This window comes from Cetorhinus maximus, chromosome 11 (assembly GCF_964194155.1).
Source record: "Cetorhinus maximus chromosome 11, sCetMax3.hap1.1, whole genome shotgun sequence".
Taxonomy (NCBI): Eukaryota; Metazoa; Chordata; class Chondrichthyes; order Lamniformes; family Cetorhinidae; genus Cetorhinus; species Cetorhinus maximus.
This window is the reverse complement of record NC_135889.1, coordinates 87,005,091-87,028,033: the sequence shown is the minus strand read 5'-3', so window position 1 is coordinate 87,028,033 and position 22,943 is coordinate 87,005,091. Positions and strand designations below refer to the sequence as shown.

Sequence of the window (22,943 nt, the reverse complement as noted above, 5' to 3'; positions counted from 1 at the left end):
TAAGATATAAAGCAAAAAGTTGGTTTTGATTTCCTTACCTCCTTTTCCAAGTACACTTTTTTATCATCAAGTGTATTATAGAGTGTGAAGAACTGTTTTGTTTCCTTGTGAGTTGCTGCAACTGTAACAGAACATATTGACATTAGCAGTAGCTTTCAAGGCTAATTGAGTGAAATCCTACACTTCAGATGAAGTCTTAAATGCATTTCCTATTAAAAGTAATCTACAAGTGGAATTCTTTTAAAATATTACAGAAATGCTTTCTATAGTTTTTAGAAAATTGAAGCAACGTTGAAAAAATGAATGCCATATAGGCAAGAGTTAGGGTCAATTCAATGCTACAACAGTACTACAAAAGTACAACATTGATTCACCTAAACCATTTGAAACAAACCAACTGAATTTTAAATCCTACCTAAACCATTTGAAACAAACCAACTGAATTTCTGAAAAAGCAATTTGGTTCAATTTTTTTCTTAGGTTGAGGTATATTTAAAAAAATTCCTATCTCCTTATAGTCCCGATCTCTTTTTCTGTCCCCATCGAAACTCATCTATTCCATGAAACCTACTATTCCCTTAACTCTTTCGTGCCTCCCTCCTACCACTCTAGTTTCTGACTAAACATACTTTCTCAAATCATCCTCAGACACCTATTCCATAATAACCCTCCGACACATCAGTCCGCTTTGCCCCATTGCTTTCAAAACTTTACATGCTTTCAATGTTCCCTCCTCCATCTTCTCCAACTACCACCTAAACTTCAACCGTTTCTTTCTTTCTCAAGTTTTGCAAAGTGTTGCTCCCATCTCCCTTTTTATTTAAGCCCTCCAAATCAAGTGTTTGCCCTCTGTGTAGCACAAATACCACATGTGTAAAATTGAACAATATTCTTCCGTGACTCTAAGTGTAAGTTCATTATTCCTGGACTCCTTGGCAGTCTTCAAACACAGACTCCATCATTCTTGAACATCTTCCTCTACAGTCCTTCCCTATTCCACTTCCCATACCATATGGTTACACTTCCTCAAAATCTCTCCTTGAAACATTCCCCAATGATATACCCAAGTGTCCTGGTCTTGACTCCCTCTTGCAGGTTTCTGATCTGTTTGCATCTCAGCTACACATCCCTCTGCTTTGTCCAGCTGGATTCAAAGTTAGTGTGCCGGAGATTGATTTTTGAAGCTATTATCAACACAATTGGGACTTGAAAAAAATCTTTACAATCATTTCCATTTCTATAAGCACTCATGCAAAGTTTGCTAAGGCATCTCTCTGCACATAACATTAGAAAAACGCAAGTTAATGCAAATATTTTTTTAAAAATCACTGATGTGCAAAAAATTTTTTAAAATAATTTTTAAAAAATGACTGGTTCCTGGGATGAAGGGGTTACCTTTGGGAGGAACGGTTGGACAGGTTGGGCCTGTATCCATTGGTGTTTGGAAAAAAGGTGATCTTATTGAATGATAAGAGATCCTGAGGGTACTTGAGAGAATGGATGCTGAAAAGATATTCCCCCTTGTGGAACAGGCCAAACTAGGGGACACAGTTTAAGGTCAAAGGTCTCCAATTTATGATAGAAACGAGAAGAAATTTCATGAGTTTGAGGAACTCTCTTCCCCAGAGTGGTTGAGGTAGGGTCATTAAATATTTTTAAGGCAGAAGTAGATTGATTCTCTTGTTAGTCAAAAATCTAAGTGTATTGGGGGCAGGATAGTGGCATTGAGGCCACAATCACATCAGCCATGATCTTATTGAATGGCATAGCAGACTCAAGACGCCGAATAGCCTCCTCCTGCTCCTAATTCATATGTTCATATAGGCAAGTACTTCTCTTAGAAAAGCTAGTGGTCATATATGTATGTCCATTAATGGACTTCAAGGAGAGGTCATTAGGAAAGAATGCACATTATTCTAAAAAGGTTAAAAACGTGCTAGATTAAATACACACCTTGATTGTAGAGCTCAACAAATCGTTTCTGATATTGGGTCAATTCTGCCCTGCTTGGTACTTCATCAATTTTTCGTTGCAAAACAGCAATTTCTCTATTTCGTCGAGCCTGAAAGGAAACAAATGTATTTGCAAAACATCAGAACTAGATACCCTATACAGCAACTCCAAATACTTCTGTCCATTAAGTGTATAGTTTCAAATCAGTAGTTTCGTACCTGCAATGACTGATAGATCAATTTCAAACAATGAAAAATTAAAATGCAATCCAGTCTACTTTAATGAATTCCTAGAACGTATATCCAGAATCCTTTGGTCTACATCAATAATTTGGACCCTCCACTTGGAAGTCAAACTTCTAGATATTCAAGTTTAATATTAGTATTAGAAAAGCAAAATACTGCTGGTTCTAGAAATCTGAAACACAAACAGAAAATGTTGGAAATACTCAGGTCTGGCAGCAACTGTGGAGACAGAGTTAACTTTTAAAGGTCAATGATCTTTCACCAGAACTTTGTGAACTCCGTTTCTCTCCCCAAAGATGCTGCCCAACCTGCTTAGTTCTTCCAGCATTTTCAGTTTTTATTTTAGACTTCCAGCACTAGCAGTATTTTGCTTTTGTATTAGGAGCTTGTTTTGTGCTGTCTTCCTTAACCATCATCATTCATCTTATTGCTTTTTCTGGGATCATGCTATGTGTAACGATAGATGCTGTATTTATAGAATGCTGATCACTGCATTACAAAGTGACTCACTGTATATGAAACACAAATATTTGAGACACTTCAAAATCTATGTTTTTTTGACTCCCTTATAATGTACCTTCCCTGCTTGGAAATGGATGTGTTGGAAATGAAAGTATGACTTTAATCATCACATGTATGATATAGTGAACCTTTAACCTATTACTGAATAACAAAAAGTGTATTGTTAAAGATATTGTTAGCATTGACCATTTGACAGGGAAACTAAGAAGAATATAATTATATACAACATGCCTTGGGATGACAGAAAATTGGTCAATCAAGGATGAAGTGGAGAAAATTTCTTGCTAGGCATGAAATAATGAGCCAAATAATATCTATAGGAGGGGAAGATCTGTTATTTTCCAGGCTCCCCAGCGTCAGATTTGGGGGTGGGGTACACCAAAGATGCACGGACGAATCTCTCTCGGAACTTCACAGGTAAGCACTTGCATGGCAATCTCCCAGAGGTGCAAACGTCCTCTAGGCAATTGCCCTGCACTGTGAACCATACGAAAATGAGATTTAAATCGCAAACTTTGGATGGTTCCGGTTGTGTTATACCAGCAGTCACTCAGAAAAAGTTAGAAGATTAAAACCACTTCTAACGTGAGTAACTATTGTAGAGACCCAGTCCGACCCTCCCACGGGACTCCGTCCACCTTCACCATCACCACCCCCCGCCAAACTCCCTAGGACACTCAGCCACCCCCTCCACAGTATTCCCCGACCGTTCCATGGGATTCCCCCCACATGCAGGTCTGACTCGACGCCCCACACAGGAGACCCGACCTCACCCCACCCACTGCCCTGCAGACCCAACCCCACCACCCACCCCCCCCAAAGGCCCAACCCCACCAACTGACTCAGCCAGACCCCCACTCTGGACCCGAACCCCACCTCCCTGACTCGCCTGTAACCACCCACATCCTGTCCTCTGACAACCACCCCCCGATGTCTGACCCACCGACCCACCAACCCCCCCCACCCCCCCCCCCCAGAAGATGTCCGGGCAAACCCCACCCCCGCAAACCCCTATCTTATCCACTTACCTTCTCCCTGGCTGGTCAATTTCAATCAGACCTTTAAACTTACCTGCTTTACAGTAGCTAGTGCCGTGGAAAATGGGACATGTCCTCCTTCAATCCGACTATGCTGGACTCTGATGCCGAACCTCGGAGACTGCTGCGCTCCCGAATCTCTTCTGGCCTGAGTCAGAAGGTCGGGCAAGGTGCACATGGAAGAAGTGTGGTGTAGGTAAGTGGGCACGGAGTGGCAATCCGACGCCGATTGCCACACCAAGGAAGTAACGGCCATAGGCCTTTTAAGATACAGTAACTACTTTTATAGCGACAGAATGTGCTGGATTAGTTTATACAAGTTGAAGTTTTTTGATGGGAGGAGGAAGAGAAATTATGGTACATAGTGGTGCCCATACAGGAATTAAGAGCAAATACCATAATTTAAGGGGCAGATATATTTTTAAATGAATTATTAGCTTCATGGGGGACAGCTATTTTTGGTGTATCATCCACAAAACTACTCTGCAAACAAGCAATGCCATAAACAGCATTTAGGCACAAAAATCATTAGCATGGGTCTTGCTGGGCATTTAGAATGTACGATTTCTCAGTTGGTGCACTTTTAGATCAATTTCCTCGATCTTCAATTAATTACATGCCCGTGATGTGCCTTACTGATGAGGGTAGTTCAAAAGAAATGCAAAATAACGGTAGGTGTTATACTTCTTTGGAGATTGGAGATTTATTTAACTTGCTGGCGGCAGTCCCTCGGAATCGAGGATGATGTCCGTCAGGCTTGGTGAGACTTTAGATGACTGAGGAGCCCAATTCTAGATCCACATGTTCTTCTGCAGTGGGAGCACATTGTCGAGCAGGGGAGTGGAAATCGTAGCCCCGGGTTGGTTTCCTCCTTCTTCCTCTGCCATTCTGCCTCACTGTCAAGTCGCTGAGCCTTGAAGTGGCTTGCGCCTTGATGGACCAAGTGGTGCCATGGCGAGTGATTGGTAGCAGTCTGTTCCCAGTCAGTGGAGTTAATGCCTCCGTGCTTTAGGGCGACCTTGAGCATATCCTTATACCTTTCCCTTTGGCTGCCCTTTCAGCGTTGGCCAATGGAGTGCTGCGAGAAGAGAACCTGTTGAGTGAGGTAGTTTTCGGGCATCCGGACGCAATGGGCCATCCATCGGAGTTGGTTCTGCAACAGCAGGACTTCAATGCTGGTAGACGCAACTTCATGGAGGACGCTTGCGTTATTCTGGCGGTCCTGCCATTTGATCCCCAGGATTCGATGCAAGGACTGCTGATGGAAGCTCTCAAGGATTCTAATGTGGCGTTGGTAGACGGTCCATGTTTCGCTGCAGTCGCGCAGGGTGGTCAACACAATGGCCTTATAAACCAGAACATTTGGTGACTTGCAAAGGTCCCTGTTGTCAAAGATACATCGGTGCAGCTTGAAGGAGGCAGCGCTCACAACAGTTGACTCAGTGCTGGACTTCCTCATCAATGGTAGTCCCTTGGGAGAGTGGCTGCTGAGATAAGGGAAGTGCTTCATATAGTTCAGAGTCACCCCATCTACATGGATGGCACGGGGTATGCTCAACTGGCCCGGGGAAGGTTGAAGGACCTTCACCTTGGCGATGTTTAAGGACAGGCCAAGCCTCTTATAGATATGAGGTGTTGAAGAGATCAAGTGTCCTTTCCATGCCCTGTACAGAGTGAGCCATCACTCAGTCATCCGCAAACCGAAGGTAGTGGATGTCCATGGTGGAGAGTTTTGTTTTTGCCTGGAAGCAACCAAGGCTGAAGAGCTTCCCGTCCAGACAATACTGATAGGTGGTAGGTCATCTCAAATGAGGTAGGCGATGACGGTCAGGCAAATGGTGAAGGTGGGGGTGATCACACAACCTTTCCTGACCCCAGCCCGGATGTGAAAGGTGTCAGTTTCAGATCCTTCTCTCAGGACGGTGGCGGTCATGTTGTCATGCAGGAGTCTCAGGATGGTAACAAAGTTCAATGGGCAACCAAAGCGTTGGAGGACGATCTATAGAGCTTCATGATTTAAAGAATCAAATGCTCTGGTCAAGTCGACGAAGGCAAGCAACAATTCCAGATTTTGATCCCGACATTTTTCTGGATCTGTTTAGCCACAAAGACCTTGTCCGCAGTACCCGGGAAAGAGATGCCAAACAGCAATAGGTATCATACTTCCTTGGAGATGGGAGATTTGTTTAATGACACCAATATCTACACTGCAGTTGAAAGTACTATATGCTTAACCTGATTCTTGCCATTTCAGTAAGCCCAAATTATACAAACCAGGTTAAAATACCATGCTCAAATTGGTTGCCACATTTCCTACATTACAGCAATGACTACACGTCAATAGTACTTCACTGGCAGTAAAGTTCTTTGCAAGATCCCGTGGTTGTGAGGCACTATACAAATGCAAATCTTTCTTTTAAATTGTCCAAGTTCTTCAGCAGGGTTATTTGCAGCTACCACCTAATAGAATCCACATTAAGTAAGGAACAAGCCACAGCAAGCCATTTTGCGTTGGCTCTCAGTTAATTTCGTGAATGAATGCAAGCAAATGTATATGAAAATTAACCAATTACTGATATGGGTTCTTTAAATACAGTTACGAATGTTATCCCATTCATATTTTAATACTTTATTTGGGATATAGCATGGATATTCAATAAGAAAAAAAAATTGGTCAAGCCACAGAGTATATACCAAGTTTTGGCAAGACATGAGCCATTCAAGACCTGGAAACTCAGAACAGCCAAAAAGTTAACATTAAGTGCTCAGATTATGAACGGAGACTAGAGAAGTGTAGCTTCTCAAATAAAAATGGGAAGTGCTGGAAAAACTCAGGTTTGGTAGCATCCATGGAGAGAAACAGAATTAATGTCTCCAAGTTCAATATGACTCTTTGAGGAGCCCATGAAGAAGACTTCTAATCTTGAAAGGAGGCAAATGAGCAGAAATTGGAGTTACACAAGATAGTGAATGGTGTAGGAAAATTTGCAGCACTAGCAAGTTTAAATTGAGAGATTAAGACAGGGGAGCAAAGGTTCAAATTGGGGAAATGGAGATAAATCCACATTACATGCAATAATCAAGACATGACATGGACTTCTGGCGGAGTAATGGAAGAAAATACAACAGTTGAATATTGTGATTTTGGGGAGGAGGGTTTGAAGGAGTAGAAAACAACTAGGTTTTTCTTGATGAATAAGCGAAGAATGTCTGAATGGCATATTTCATTTGCATTTATGATTGGTACAATCTCAAATATTAAAAAGGTACCACTAAAAAAGTATATTGGTTTGTGATGTGGGTATTTCTGGCTAGGCCAGCATTTATTGCCCATCCCTAGATGACCTAGAGAATGTGATGGTGAACCACCTTTTTGAACTCTAGTTTGTGAGGTGTAGGTACACCCATAGTGCTGTTAGGTAGGGACCTTCAGGATATTTACTCAGCAATGGAGCAATATTGATATATTTCCAAGACAGAATGGTGTTTCTGCCTGCCTGTCTTCGTTCTTCTCGGTGGCACAGGGTGTGGGTTTGGAAGTTGTTGATGAAGGAGCCTTGGTATGTTAGATGTACACACTGCAGCCACTGTTAACTGGTGGAGGAGGGAGTGAATTTTTAAGAAGGTAGATGGGGTGCCAAACAAGTGGGCTGCTTTGTCTTGGATGCTGCTGAGCTGCACAAGTGTTTTTGGAGCTGCACTCATCCAGTTAAGTGCAGAGTTTTCCATCACACTCCTGACTTGTTCCTTGTAGATGGTGGAAATGTTTTGGGGAGTCAGGTGGTGATTTACTCGTTGCAGAATTCGCACCTCCAACCTGCCTTTGTAGCTACAGTATTTATGTGGCTGGTCTAGTTAATTTACTGGCCAATGGTTACATCCAGGATGTTGATGGTGGGGATTCAGTGGTGGGAATGTTATTGTTCCTTTTTTTTTTTATTTGTTCATGGGATTTGGGCAGTGCTGGCTAGGCCAGCATTTGTTGCCCACCCCTAATTGCCCTTATGGTGGTGAGCTGCCTTCTTGAACTGCTGCAGTACATGTGGTGTAGGCACACCCAGTGCTGTTAAGGAGGGAGTTCCAGGGTTTTGGCCCAGCGACAGTGAAGGAATGCCGATATATGGAACACCACCATCTGGAAGTTCCCCTCCAAGCCACTTACCACCCTGACTTGGAAATATAATCGCCATTCCTTCATTGTCACTGGGTCAAAATCCTGGAGCTCCCTCCCTTACAGCACTGGGGATGTACCTACACTACATGGACTGCAGCGGTTCAAGGTGGCAGCTCACCACCACCTTCTCAAGGACAATTAGGGATGGACAATAAATGCTGGCCTAGCTGGTGACGCCCAAATCCCATGAATGAATATTAAAGTTGTGCATCAAGGTGAGGTGGTTTGATTCTCACTTGTTGAGATGATCATTGTCTGGTACTTGTGTGGCTTGAATGTTACTTACCAACAACAATCGTATTTTCTGTAGTTTTTCTTTGTCTCCTTTATACTGTTGTTCTATCAATTCATTGTGTTCCTGGTTAAAAAATTAAAAGATTGTTTGAAACAAATTTTAACAGCTTTAATACACATCATCCTGACAGACCATATCCTGCAGATTCCTTAAAAAACATTTTTTGCAATTCAAAATATTAAACTGTTGGAAGCAAATTAAAGAGACCACTGATGTCATTAATTACCAAGGTAATTACCGTAATAGCAATTTACACATTTCCAGAACTAATAAATCACCCTCATTCAGTATGTGTAGAACTTATCCCAGGGATTCTTTGTTTGGGGAATTGGATTCTACCTTCCTTGGGTAATTTTTTTCTCCACTTGAATCTGCTACTCTACTAAAAAGTCCGCCAGGAGAAAGGTTCATGAACAGTATATGACTGTAATAGAAGTACAATTTAACTAGGAGAGGGAAGAGTTGACTAGCATAGACCTCCATCATTGTTCCAGTGAGAAATAGCAGGAATTTGAAGTAACCTGCAAATTGAGGAGAATTAGACAAACTTGAATCGGTAGATTAGCAGCAAGATCTCATTTTTGATTGAAGATTTTTTTATGGTGAGAAGACAAATTTACAATTACACCATGTAAAATTTTGTTTTTCAGAGCAAAATTTTACATGGTGTAACTTAATCTCTCTCATTAATGTTATATTGGCACTGCTAGTGGAATCCAAATAAACAAAGCAGTTGGTGTGGCTTACAATTGTTAAATCTGCCAAAATACAATTGTGGAGATCAAAAGTTATTAATCTCAGACTATAATGGAGAATCACTGGTCCAGTGTTGTGACTGTCAAATCCACAAGTGGTGAATGCATAGGTTGACCAATCCGACCGCTTTGGAGACATTTAATAACCAAAGCATAGCTTATACCGAACCTTTATAAAATATTGGTTAGGCCACAGCTGGAGCATTATGGCAAATTATAGGGACCATATTTTAGAAGAAGGATGTGGGGGGAGGCAGCAGTGTAGTGCTAATACTACTAGACAAGTAATCCAGAGGCCCAGGCTAATGGTCTGGGGACACAGGTTCAAATCCCACCACGGCAGCTTGTGGAATTTAAATTCAGTTAATAAAATCTGAAATTAAAAGCTAATCTAGTGGTAACCACAAAACCATGTCAATTGTTGAAAAAAACTCATCTGGTTCAGTGATGTCCCTTAGGGAAGGAAATCTGCCATCTTTACCTTGTCTGGCCCACATGTGAAATGTTCTAGCAAGCCACTCAAGTGTATCAAAACATTACGAAGTCTAAGAGGAATGAAACTGGAAGAACAAACCGGAAACGACAGTCTACTGTCGGCCTGCAAAGTCCTCCTTACTAATATCCGGTGACTTGTGCCAAAATTGGGAGAGCTGTCCCACAGACTAGGCAAGCAACAACCTGATGGTCGTACTCACAGAATCATACCTTACAGGCAATGCCCCAGGCACTACTGTCACCATCCCTGGTTATGGCCTGTCCTACTGACAGGACAAAGCCACCAGAGGTGGCAGCAGTGGTACTCAGTAGGGACGAAGTTGCCTTGGGAATCCTCATGACATCAGGTCATACATTAGCAAGGAAAATTCCTGCTGGTTACCACCAACTGTTCCCCCTCAGCTGATGAATCAGTGCTCCTCCATGTTGAGCACCACTTGGAGGAAGCACTGAAGATTCAGACTAATGGGATTAATTGAATAGCTCTTTTAAAAAGCCAGCACAGGCAAAATGATCTGAATGACTTCCTCAGTGCTGTATCATTCCATAACTATGATTGCAAATAATTTACATAGTTTAATGTTGCTTTAAAAAGATGAAAGTAAGAATTCCCATGCCTTTTCAGGTAGATGCAAAAGGTCTATGGCTCATTTCAAAGAAAAATAGGGGAGCTCTGCCAGTGACCTGGATAAAAATTTTTCAATATCACAAATAGATCTAGCCATTTATGATTTATCATATTGCACTTAGAAACATGGCAGACAGAATGGTCCCACTATGTAATAACATTTCTTAAGTTCCTCACTGGCTGTGAAATGCTTGGGATGTCTCAAGGTCATCCAAGGCCCTATTATAAAAATAAGTTAATTATTTACTTTTCTATTATCTGTTCCAGTCAGTGGGAGTACCTTACTTATAATGAAGGTGGAATAGCTACTTATCTTGTGCCTCACATTAAAACAACATGGGAAAACTTTAGCATGACATGACTTACAGTGTAAGTATTGATTGGCAATAAGGAAGAGGGGAAGATACTAGAGGGCAATAGTGAAGCCATTTTAGGTTCTTTGGCCATTTTTTCCTGGACCTTCTCAAGTACTGGTGCAAAATTTTTGGAATGAATTTGTAAGCAATGAATATGGAACATGATATTGGCGAGAGAATATTTTGGTTATGGAAGCTTATTGGTTATGGTAGAAGACTAAACAAATTGGAAAAAAAATAAACAAACACTCAGGCTAAAACATTGACTTCTGCTATATAGAGACAGCATGAAGATAAAATGAGATGAGGAGAAGGCAGGGAAATGGAATAGGATTAGTTTAGATCATTCTAAATGAACAACTAGCAGCACAGAAGATTAAATGACCATGTAGCCACCTTCTGTGTTGTGAATTCTACAATTCTGCAGAACTAACTTTTTTTCAATTATGTACTACTGAAGGGGAAATGCTACAAGGACAATGTTCTTTGGAAAGACTAAAGATGCTGCAACCTTCTCTAGGCCATGTTGACTTCAGCACTTAAGGTAGGAAGGGGAAAAAAATGAAAAATCTGAATTCAATGTGTCTCCATATTCTTATGCTCATCTCAAGAATTCTATACAGATTAGGACAGATAAGATGTTCATCAAGACAATCATTTCTTATACAGTGCCACATACCTTTTCTTCAGCTTCCTCAGTCCCTGCTACACCCTTAAGATTTTTGATAACCTGTTGTAATCGAGCCATTTCTTCCTGAAAATAAGCAGCTCAAAATTCACATGATGCAAATTGCCTACAATCAAACTGAAAGTCCTTTCATTTACTAAGCCATTGCTGTGCCATAATAGCTAGACTGGTCATCTTAGAAAAATATTTATGTTATTATTTATTTTAAACAAATTATTCATGTTAATAAAATGCAACTGTTGCAACCTGTGTCCGTTCTGCAGTATTTCACGTTTCATCTGTTATTTGGCAAGAATTACTTACAGGGAGTTTAAATTATTGTCTAGCTCAGAGTCAGGTATGGGTTCCATTCCACTCCAGACAATCCTAGAGAGTGGAGATGGGGGTCTACAGTCTCTGAATAGTGGGTTCACATCCAGTAAGACAGTCATGCATATGATGATGAGAGGAGGAGATAACCTCAACTGAAACAATGGTATGGCTGTACAGACTGAATGGACGATTATAGAAGCTGCTCAAACTTATAGTATCTCTTGGTCCTTACAAAAGAACACAAGTTTGAGGATAAATGTTTACTGCAGGCTTTTTGGCATCAAATTAATTTTAATAGAAATGTACAACATACGAATGCCTGAGGTTATATATAGAGCAAATTAAAAAGGCCAGACTTTTATAACTGAAAACACTAGTTTAGAGAACTATTGGTGCAGCAAGATATCTTTAATTAGACCTTTGAATCTTTTGAAATTTCATTACTTTGGATATTATTACTCTTGTATGCTAGTCTGTCAAAATTGCTCAAGGTTAATTATCTGTAGCAATAGAATACAAATTTTGTGCAAGTTAGCATTTTCTGCTTACAAGAATAAATGATCCAAGCACAAAGTCTGAAAAAAAAAGCGATTTTCAGATTAAAACAGAATATCAGAAGTTAACATCAAGCCATTTGAACTAAGCTTAGTGCTTGATTAGGACGAAGGGTAGTGGGCAGAATCGGAGACCTGAAGCAGCTGGTTGCCTATTACTGGAAGAAAGTTTTGTGGGGTGGGTGGGAGGGAAAAGAAAGAAAGAAAAAAAAAGAGATTAAAAAAAAAGAGAACAAAAATCCCATGTTTCATGCATTGCTGAAGCAGGACCAGTGGGATTAGTGCAAGATACACAATTTACAAAGATGAGCTTCTATGGTAAACTTCTTTAAAGATCCAAGGTACATCATCCAGCCAGTTAAACCAGTTTAAGGCTTTTGTCACTACAGTAGCACACTAATCTAAATATACACAGTCATACAAAACAAAAAATTTAAAACACTTACCCTGCAATGATTCCTAAACTGCTGTTCCTGGTCCTTTAGACCTTCATTCATTGTGACCAATGCTCTCAACTTCTCCAGTATGCTAATTGGAAACAGAGCTTTTATTTTTTTCTGTATTTTGCACTGGTGTAGTATAAAATACTATAATGAAACAGCAAATGTTGGAAATATTCAGCAGGTCAAGCAGCATCTATGGGCAGAGAACCAGAATTAACTTTTCAGGTCAATAACCTTTCATGAGAAATATGAAAGGCCATCGACCTGAAAAGTTAATTCTTTCTCTCTCTCCCCAGATACTGCGTGACCTGTTGAGCATTTCCAGCATTTTCTGTTCTTATTTCAGATTTTGAGTATTGCTGAAAAAAGAGAGACATGTCTAAGCTTTTTGTCTCGCACTCATCAGGACACTTCATAATACCACCAATTATTTCAGATTTCCAGCATCTACAGTATTCTGCTTTTCGGTTAAAATATAAGTCAGCATGAAAAAAATAAAACAGCTCCTTTATTTTAAATCACAACTGTGAATCTTACAAACAAAACAAACCACTATAGTCTATATCTGAATGAAAAACTACCTAAAGTTAATTTAAGAAAACAAAGCTATTAAGTTTGTGTAAAAATAAAAGTAGAACAGGAATGAGGAGAAATGTGATGGCTACTCATATTAGGATTACTAGTGTATAATTCCCGGTATTCTCTCACTTTTTGCTTTGCAAGTTACACTATTCACTAAGACAGCGAAGCTTATTGATGCAAGTTATTCAGCGCAATCCAGATCATTAGGCAAAGCCAATTTTAGAATATGCTGTGCATTTGTCACCTTATCTCAAAAGAAACCCAGGCCCTTCAATAAGACCTCCATGAGAAGTGGAGAATTCACCTTTCCCTAACAAAGTAGTGCACAAATGAAATAGACTGAGGTGGAACATTAGAGTGCTTTGGCAATAACAACCTTCATTTATGTAGCATCTTTAACATAACAAAATGTACCAAGGTGGCTAAATTATCAATGAACACCTTAAAAATAAAAGATACATATCTGCTTAGGAGCAGGATTTATGCCCATGAGAATTAAAGACAGATAACTGAATATGACAGCTAGTATGGTGCCTGATGAAAGGCCATCATTCTGAAATATAAAGTCTTTTTCTCTCCACAGGTGCTACCCAAGCTGCAGAGCATTTTCAAACAGTTTGTTTTTATTTCCAGCCTCCAGAATGCTTTGCTTTTTTAGATAAGTGAATGATCTGTAGAACCAAATAGTTCCTGAACTGCTACAACTATGCAAATAAACCAAGCATAGGAAGGCAACCAGGCATGGAAACAACGTGGCATAGAAAGCCAGAGAGTTTATTCAATTTACTCCCTCAAGGGAAAATATTTTCCATGTTTCACTCTATCCTTATGATTAAATGTTACGGGAAGAATTCAAGATGGAATATACTATACAAGTTGAGTGGTTGGAAATTGCTGCCATCATTTTGCACTTGTAGTCATTATCCTCTAGCTCTCAGGCACATCTTCCTTACTTAAGAACTCCTAAAAATGGTTAGTGATGCTGATTCCATTTTTTCTAGGATGCTGGTCATGCTCCAGATGCCCCATCTGTCTTCATTTCCATGTAATGAAAAATCTGAAGTTTATTGGTATTACATTGGAAATGTTACTTGATCTGGAATTTATCTAGCCATTACCTGTAAATACTTTTATTTTTCTAACCATCTATATTTCAATTCCACTTGTCTGCAACCAACATATTCAGCCTTACCTGTCATGCATCACATGCATAACATCAAAAAAACTTGAATTGCTCTTGCAATCTACAAGTCACTTTTCTATTTTCCTACCTTTAACAATTCTCATTTTGACATTTATTTCAACTTATTTAACTACCAGCTCCATTGTCCCAAAAGTTACGTTCATATTTAAAAATTTATACTTGCAGACACCAGACTTTTCTGTATGCTGCATGAACTTAAAATTGTGGTTGTATTGGAACGTTAAGGTTTAGTTGTTCCTCTGCAAAATCTACGAAGACTTAAAATATGCAACTATCACCTACCTAGAATCAGCTTGGGATTCTGCAGTTTCAACAGTAGACAGCTCTTTATCCAATTTCTGCCCATAATTCACAACCTGTAAATAAAAAGCTTAGTGAAACAATGCTATAAAAGTGAAATACTACAGATTCTGAAAATACTCAGGTCAGGCAGTATCCATGAAGAGAGAAACAAGAAAAGGTCATCAACTTGAAATCTTAGCAGTCATAAACATCTGTGCAGACGAGTACTTCCAGCATTACTTTTGTTTGTATTAAATAAACCCTGTAATATATTGTCCAACTTAACATTTTTTGAAATGTCAAAAAAATCCTGACAAATATGCAAATGATAAAACAATTTAAATTTCAGTTTCATATGACATTAATACGGTAATATATTGCTAGATCAATGCAGCCTTGACAGTTCCATTTGCCCACAGAAATGTTAATAAAGTGAACATATTAGCCTATATTCATTATCTTTCCCTCTCTTCACCAACCAGATTACCCACAAGGAGATTCTCCACTTGTAGTCTCTGCTTTTGCAATCATAACTGTTTCCAGAAGATATTAACTTTATCATTTAGCTAAATAGGCTTAGCCTTCTCAAGAAGGAAGGATAAGTATACATGAGAGGTGATACATTTTGATAGGAAGAATGAGGAGAGACAATACGAGCTAATAGTACAATTTTAAAAGGTCTGTAAGAATAGAGGCCTATGGGTATTGTGCACAGATCTAGGAAGATGGCAGGACAGGATAACAAAGCTGTTAATAAAGTATATGGGCTTTATAAATAGAAGAATGTACAAAAGTCAGTTAGTTATCCTAAACCTATATAAAACAGTACTTCAGCCCCAGCTGGAGTAGTGCATCTAATTCTGAGAACCATATTTTAGGAAGGACAGGTTTAAGATAATCGGCAAAAGAATCAGAAGCGACATGAGGAAAAATACTTTTAAAATATATAAACGCAGTGCGAGTGTTTTAGGTGTGGATTGCACTGATAGGGTGGTGGAAACAGGTTTTCAATAAAAGCTTTCAAAAGGCAACCGAATAAATAGTTGAAGAAAAACAACAGCAGGATATGGGGAGAGCCAGGAAGAGGGTCTAACTGGATTGTTCTTTGAAAGAGACAGAGACTCAATAGGTTGAATGGCTGTACTATACTATCATCCATGCTGTACTACACCCATGATTCTACAGACGATTTAGGCAATTTAAAGATGCTAGATTTACTTGTCATCCAAAATGAAATAATCTTACCTCCACCAGTTTCTTCTTTGCTTCCTCACATGTTGCCTGAATCCCACTATATTTAACTTGAAGCTATTAAGAGAATATAAAAAGTTTACTATAATTTCATTGCATCCATTTGGTCATATACATGGTTACTAACCCAAGAGTTAACAACTCAATTCTGAATGTCCATAACAAACGCATGTACAACTTATTCTAGAGATCAATGGCCCTCGCAAAAAGTACCTAATATCTAACGTAGTGCCTTATATACTCATGTTCCCTGGTTTACCCTAACTGACCTAGCTCAAATAGTCTATACATTTGGACTGTCTAATCTTTCCATTAGTTTAACAACCTAATTGTCCTGGCAACACACCCCAACACCCAATTCCCTATTAAAGTTTCATTATAGCTTGACTGCACTGGTCATTAAACTGCAATGACTCATGCAGTACAATTCCATAGCATTTTACTCAGCAGCCTTGGACTGTCTACACAAATGTATTACATTACCGTTGTCTGCAAAGATATCTGCTAGATACTGGCCCATTCCTTCCATTGCGTCTACCTGGAACTCTCTGCAATCTCTTCCACCTCTGCACCCATGGTTCCTAAAACCACAGATTTCTCTTTATCATCACAATCTTGCCATAGCTTCCCAGTGCTCCATCCAGGTTGTTGACTAAGAGCTATTGCAAGTCTTGGGCAGGGACCACCCCTGCTTCCCAAACTGAGCCTCCATTGCTAACGATGATTTTAAAGTATAAGAATGTACTTCAATTTATATTCTGCCAAAATTCAAGTCTCAGCTTTGTTTTGCTTTTGTGTGGCACTTCTGTAACAGGCATTTTGAAATGTGAAAACAGAGTTTCAACAGGATTATCAACAACCTCAAACTTTGATTCCACTGTCTAATGTACTGCCTATTTCAAACCAAGTTATGGGTGTGCCAGAACTAATGTAGGTCAACATTCGGAGATGAGAAATCATCCTTTTGGTCCTGTTTTGGGTCACTGTTTCCCTAATCCAATTCCCTGGATGCCTGCACAAACTCAGCCTAATGTTGTGCAATCTCAATTGCTGATTGAAGTTCAGCTCAGTTGAGTCAAAGACCATCACTAAAAACATTTACTTCCATCTCTAAAATATGGCTCCACTATTCCTACTTGATTTTTTTGAAACCTTCACTCATGTCCTTGTGACCTTCTGATTCAACTATTCCAATGGCCTCCTGAGCTCCATGCTTTTAAAAGTCCAACTCATTCAGGCATCTTCCATCTGCAACCTACTCAAGACAACCTCTTTCCTGCCTGATCTCCAATATGTTCCTATACTTCATTGCATGAACTTCAAAATCCTCACCCTGATCTTAAAACCCTCCTCAGCGTTGTGGCTTCCCATTTCTGGAATGTTCTTGCTTGCGCAGTCTGTGCCCTTCCTACATTGTAAGATCGATCGCAGAGTAATCTGAAACACTCTCCCTAAATCTGTCTTGCCATACCCTGCAACCACCCACCATCTATCCCAACCATTCCAACAGAATTCTTCATTACTTGCCCAAATTTTCATGCTATTTCTTCTCAAGTCTGATGCCAATTGTAAAGCAATTTGGTTTATTTTGCTACATTTAAAAAGGCGCTATATAAATTTAAGAAGTTGCTGAATTGTACTATAGCCTGCTACTGCATATCAATTTTAATGTTTAAAAAAAAAATCACAAATACCAGAATTTTTATGGAGAAATAAACTTTGAAAATAGAAAACCAACACAATCCTCTGGTCAAAGTGCTTACACTTGTTCAATTTAAAAAGGAATCCAAATTCTAAAAACTTAAGATCCAAAGCAGCTTCAGAAATTCTCATTTCACAGTTTTGCTCACTAGACAGCAAACTTTTGTATTATGAACAAAAAAAGAAATACTTTCAAAATACAGGTACATTTCATACCAGGATTTCATTCCAGAAACTCACCTCTTCCAACTGCTTTGACCGTTGCAAGATTTGCTTGTTCAAAGATGCAACTTGTCTTCGATGTTGCTGAGCGGCTCCAAGTCGTTCAGGGCGGTCTTCGGCTGAAAACTCAGATTGCTGCAATCATGAAAATTGCCATTTTACTTCAAAACCTACTAGCAACAACTGCTTGCTGCTGAGTCACAAAAGGAGCAGCATTAATGTGTTGAAATAACTATTGTCAAATGAGGTGACTGTGACTAAGAGAATGGAACTGAAATAGAAACTACCCATTTAACATTAAGGTTTTATACAGTAATTAATTTGCTTATACACCTAGTTTGTCTTTTAGAAATTTAAATTTCTAGAAGAACAATCTTGTGGTTCTTTGAATAGGGGAAGCTCAGCGTGTGTGTGAGAATGCAAGAGTGAGTGAGTGTAATAATTCTACACTCGCAAAGTCAGAAGATGACGTGCCAGACAAAAAGTAGGCACCATAATCTCATGAATGACTTTTCTTTCCACTCCCACAGCATTACCTCTGGTGTCCCCAAGGATCCATCCTTGGCCCCCTCCTATTTTTTCAATATCAGCCAAAAACAGACAGTTCGAAAATGTGTGTAGACAACATCCAGCTCTACGGCACCACTGCCTACCTCCACCACTCCAGTGTCTCTAAATTATCAGAATGCTTTCCCAACATTCAGTACTGGACATGCAGAAAGTTCCTCCAATTAAATAATGGGAATACTGAAGCCACTGGGCAGAATTTTGCCCTTGATGGGCAGGCGGGCCCGACTGGCTCGACGGCGCCAAAAGGGGCAGCGCCACTATTTTAGGCCTGCCCAGCGGGCTGCCCGACGGGAAGCGCTATGCGCTTCCTTGGGGGGGGGGCGGGGGGGGGGGGGGGGAAGAGAGAGAGAGAGAGAGAGAGAGAAGAGGGATTCCCCAACTGTCAATGTGCGCAAAAGGCAAAAGAGCACACATCTCCCTGAGCCTAAGTACTGCCTCAGGGAGATCGGTGAAAGATTTATAAACATAAAAAATAGAAAAATAAAAAAATTATTAAAATGTCCCCCTCATGTGACAATGTCACACAAGATGGGACATGTTAATAAATATGACTAAAACTTTATTAAACTTATTAAAAACAGACATGAAACCTCATCCTGCCAGTGGATGAGGTTTCATGTTTTATCAAAAGCCTGCTAGGGCTCCTGGCCTGCCCGCCAGCCTTAAGGTTGGACGGGCAGGCCCTTTAATTGGGTTAACTACCCTGTCAATGGCCTCAATTGGCCATTGACAGGTCGGCGGGCGGACAGCTGATTGCTGTCCGCCCGCCTTCCTGAATATTTAAATGGGGAGGGATGACGTCGGGGGTTCCCCCCGTCATCCCGCGTCGACGAGCGGGCCCCACCCCCAACTCACCGATGGAAAAATTCTCACCCCCATCTTCAGTCCCCACCACAAACTCCTTTACCTACCAGTGTTTTTGTTACATCTAGACTAGATTATTCCAACCCACTCCTGACCAGCATCCGACATTCTGCCTCTGTAAACTTGAGGCCATCCAAAGCTTTGCTGCACATTAAAGTAACCAGCACTAAGTCCCTAATCACTCTTCTCCCTTGTACTCACTAACCTACATTGGCTGCCAGTTAAGCAACACCTTGATTTTAAAATTCTTATCCTCATTTTCAAATCCTTCCATGGCCTCCCATCCATCCCTATATCTCTGTAATCATCTCCAGCCCTACATTCTTCAGAGATATTTGCACTCCTCCAACTCAAGTCTCTTGAGAATCCCAATTTTAAATGACTTGACTATTGGTGGCCATGCCTTGAGTTACCAAGGCCCTAAGCATCTCCACTGCTTTGCCTCTCGTTTCTTGTTTAAGATGCCTCTTAAAACCTACTTCTGGCCACGCTTTTAGGCATCTCCCCCAGTATCGGATGTAGCTGTGTGGTAGCTTTTGTCTTGGCAATGCTTGTGAACGCCTTGTGACATTTTAGTACGTTCAAGCTACGATATAAATACAGGTTGTTGGTGTTTGTGAAGGTCCAGAACTATGCAGATAAATCCCCCTAGAAGAGCAAAATCCAAATTGGATAATTCCCATTGCATGCCACCCTCATCCCACTCACCCCTCTAGCCCCCAACCCCATTTTCTTTTATCGCAGTACCTCTCCGAAGGTACATGTGGTCAAGAGTGTAGGCCAGCTAAACAGTTTGCACATGACTGCAATCAAGGGACAGGCAGAGAAAAGAAAAATTGTGCCTTCTAGCCCTGTTGGGAAATGTGAAGTTTAACTTGAAAACTTTGCACTGTAGGACTTAAAGTTGCATCACTCTGATGTGTGTTAGTGCAGATATGTGTGGGAGTAAAGGGAGAATTTCTTGTACAACACTGTCCTAAGCAATAATTTACCGAACCAAGAAACTACCTAATGCACAAATGTGATGTTTTTATTTTCCACCCTAACAATTCTCCTAGCATGACATGTCAAGCAAAATCAACATGGATTCAGCTACTAGAAACTCAATTGAGACTCCCAAAACACATTTCACTTAGCACCTTTCAATTGTCCAATCATCAAACCCAGCCCACTCTTCGGGTCATATTCATCAACTTCCATCAACTTGCATGCCCCAAGTGCTTAACTCCAGTCTTCCCAGTACAATATTGGAATTACTTCGGTCTCTTCCAAATCCTTAAATTAAGTAACAAAATCTTGCTAGATTACATGCTCCAGCATTTTTAAAATGCAAACTTTATTTTTCAAGTGCAGTACAGTGGAGATATTGCATTCTCAAATTCAGTCTTTCAGATTATATATTAAGCCAAATCCCCACGTGTTTGTACACGCAGACATAAAGATCTCATGACATTAACTAGCAGTATTCTGCCAGTATCCTGACCCAACAATGCCTCCATTAAAAAAAAAACTCCATTTATTTAAATTTGCTATTTGTAGCACCTCGGTGAGCGCAAATTGCCTATACGAGAACAGTAATTTAATGGCTGAGAAATGCATTGAAACCCCCTTAGGATAAGATAAGGTACCTTACCTTTTCAGCATATTCTGATGCAATCTGTTTAATTTCTTCTGACTGTAATCCCACAATGTGACCCACTGTACTTGCAGTCAGTTTTCCCTGAAAGTCAAAGATATGAGGTAAATGCAAGCAACAAGCCATGGGCTGCAAAGATTGAAAAGTTAGAATGATAAAATCAGTTTCAACTTCAGTATTTGACAATGCAACATCTACTGGTGATTTTTGAATTAACAAGTACTGCTCCATGCCATTTGGTGCCACTGGGCTACATTTAAGCATGAAGTGTGCTTTTACAATTAACACAATATTACACTGCCAGGATGAGCAAAGGGATACACATTTTATACCAGTTTCTAGGGCAAATGTATTAGTTTAATAAAGGATATCATGACAGGGGCAAAGTGAGTGCTCAGTCATGCTGGACAGATCTTCCCTGATATTTAACACTGCTATTTATTAATGACATTGCTTTCCTGGCTCTGTGGACACAGACAACTGAGTTTTTTCCTTTGGCGTGGGAGGAAGAAAGGGTGTGGCAGAATGGAAACTATGGTTCTGATTTAGTGGATAGGATTGCACACGGTTATGTTATTCCTATCACACTTGGGTTATGGCACTATACATTTGAAGAATTCTTTTTAAAAAAAAATCCCTGCACTTAAGTTTTCTGGAATACTTGTCAAACCTTTCAAGGATGTAATCAATGATACAATTTATGAAAGGAAGTTACAAAGAATTAAACAGATACTTAAATTTATAAAGCACCTTTAATATAAAGAAACATCCCAAAGAATTTCAGAAGCGTGGGAAAACAGGAGACAAACTGTACACAATCAAATTTACCAGCTCTCCTAATCTTGAGAGGTGGTGGCTCTAATGCATTATAAAGATTGGGAGTGGTTATGGCAATGGATTAGTAATCCAGAGAGCAAGAGCTCAAATGGCAGTTTGAGAATCTGAACACAGTTTAAAGCACATCTGGTACCACTAGAAGTAACCATGAAATAGTAATTACAAATATTTAATACTTCAGTAATATGCTTTATGAAAGGAAGCCTACCATCCTTGGTCTAGCCTACTTGTGACTCCTGTTCCATGCCAATGTTTCTGAATCTTAACTGCCCTCTGAAATGACCTAGTAAGCCATTGTATTTCAAGTCATCCAACCACAAACTTCAAGACCAAGTAGGGATGAGCAATAAATAACAGCTTTGCCAGCAATACCCATATTTCAAGAGTGTATTTGAGAGAAAGGGATGGGTGAAGACATTAAATGTTAACACAAGGATAAGACACTAAATTTGAAGTGAAGTATTGTTGCCAAAATAGGTCAGTGAGGTAGGCTGAAACATTCAGCATAGATTTTGATGAGCTGGAGTTTGAGAGTGGAATGTGAGAAGTCAGCAAGCAGGGTATTGAAGTACTCAAGGTTTTATCACCACATGGGTTGAGGTAAATCAGAGTTATAGATGTAGAAGCAGATAGTTTTTGTGATGGCAAGAGAATGGGCTGGAATCTCAACTTGAGTCATGCAGGGTGCCGAGGGCAAAAACTATCTGGTTCAACAAGAGAAGTCACAGCTTAGTTTACTATCAATGACATTTTTGATTGTTGGAGACGGATTAAGTGTATCTCAATTGCTAAAAAACATACAGAGCAGATTTATAGGGTCCTGACTGGACTCCAATTCAGCAACTTCCCGTACACCTCAATGGTTTCATGATCACAAAAAGCAAGATGTGAGATACAATATATAAAATGAGGAAGAGAGTTCCAGAAAACACAATGTACACAACTGAAAATCTGCCCAACATAGGATTCAAGAAAAAATATTAAAATATTAAATCTATCTTGAAATATTACAACAAATGGATTGAATTAATGGTGTACTTTGAATCACTGCTACAAAGAGAAGTAAATAAAAACCAACTTAAACTTTCTTTGGTGGGTACCAAGAGAACAGAGAATATCATTTTACTTTGTTAAATGTGTTTTCTCTTGGTGTCAACTTTGACAGGAATGTGAACTGTTTCCAAAACCTGACAGGCGTAAGTGTATTGGGAAAACTTGCCTGTGAATGAGTCCATGCATAAACAACAGCGTTTCAAATATGTCTACACACTACTCCAATACTTCAAACTCTAGTACATTACTTGCAGCATTTCATATAAAATTCAGAACAGCACTGC

General features: G+C 39.8%; 1 protein-coding gene across 3 annotated transcripts in view; it reads right to left on the bottom strand.

Annotated features, from left to right (window-relative positions):
• ccdc93 (CCC complex scaffolding subunit CCDC93) overlaps positions 1-22,943 on the bottom strand; it is a 58,435-nt gene that overhangs the window by 10,019 nt on the left and 25,473 nt on the right. For all 3 annotated transcript variants that reach the window (XM_078552401.1, XM_078552402.1, XM_078552403.1), the window contains 9 exons: positions 20,767-20,853; positions 17,718-17,834; positions 15,771-15,833; positions 14,526-14,599; positions 12,461-12,542; positions 11,140-11,214; positions 8,218-8,289; positions 1,954-2,062; positions 39-121 (listed from right to left, as the gene is read on the bottom strand). In XM_078552401.1, coding sequence (XP_078408527.1) covers positions 39-121; positions 1,954-2,062; positions 8,218-8,289; positions 11,140-11,214; positions 12,461-12,542; positions 14,526-14,599; positions 15,771-15,833; positions 17,718-17,834; positions 20,767-20,853 — 762 coding nt within the window. The remainder of the gene's footprint in view (positions 1-38; positions 122-1,953; positions 2,063-8,217; positions 8,290-11,139; positions 11,215-12,460; positions 12,543-14,525; positions 14,600-15,770; positions 15,834-17,717; positions 17,835-20,766; positions 20,854-22,943) is intronic.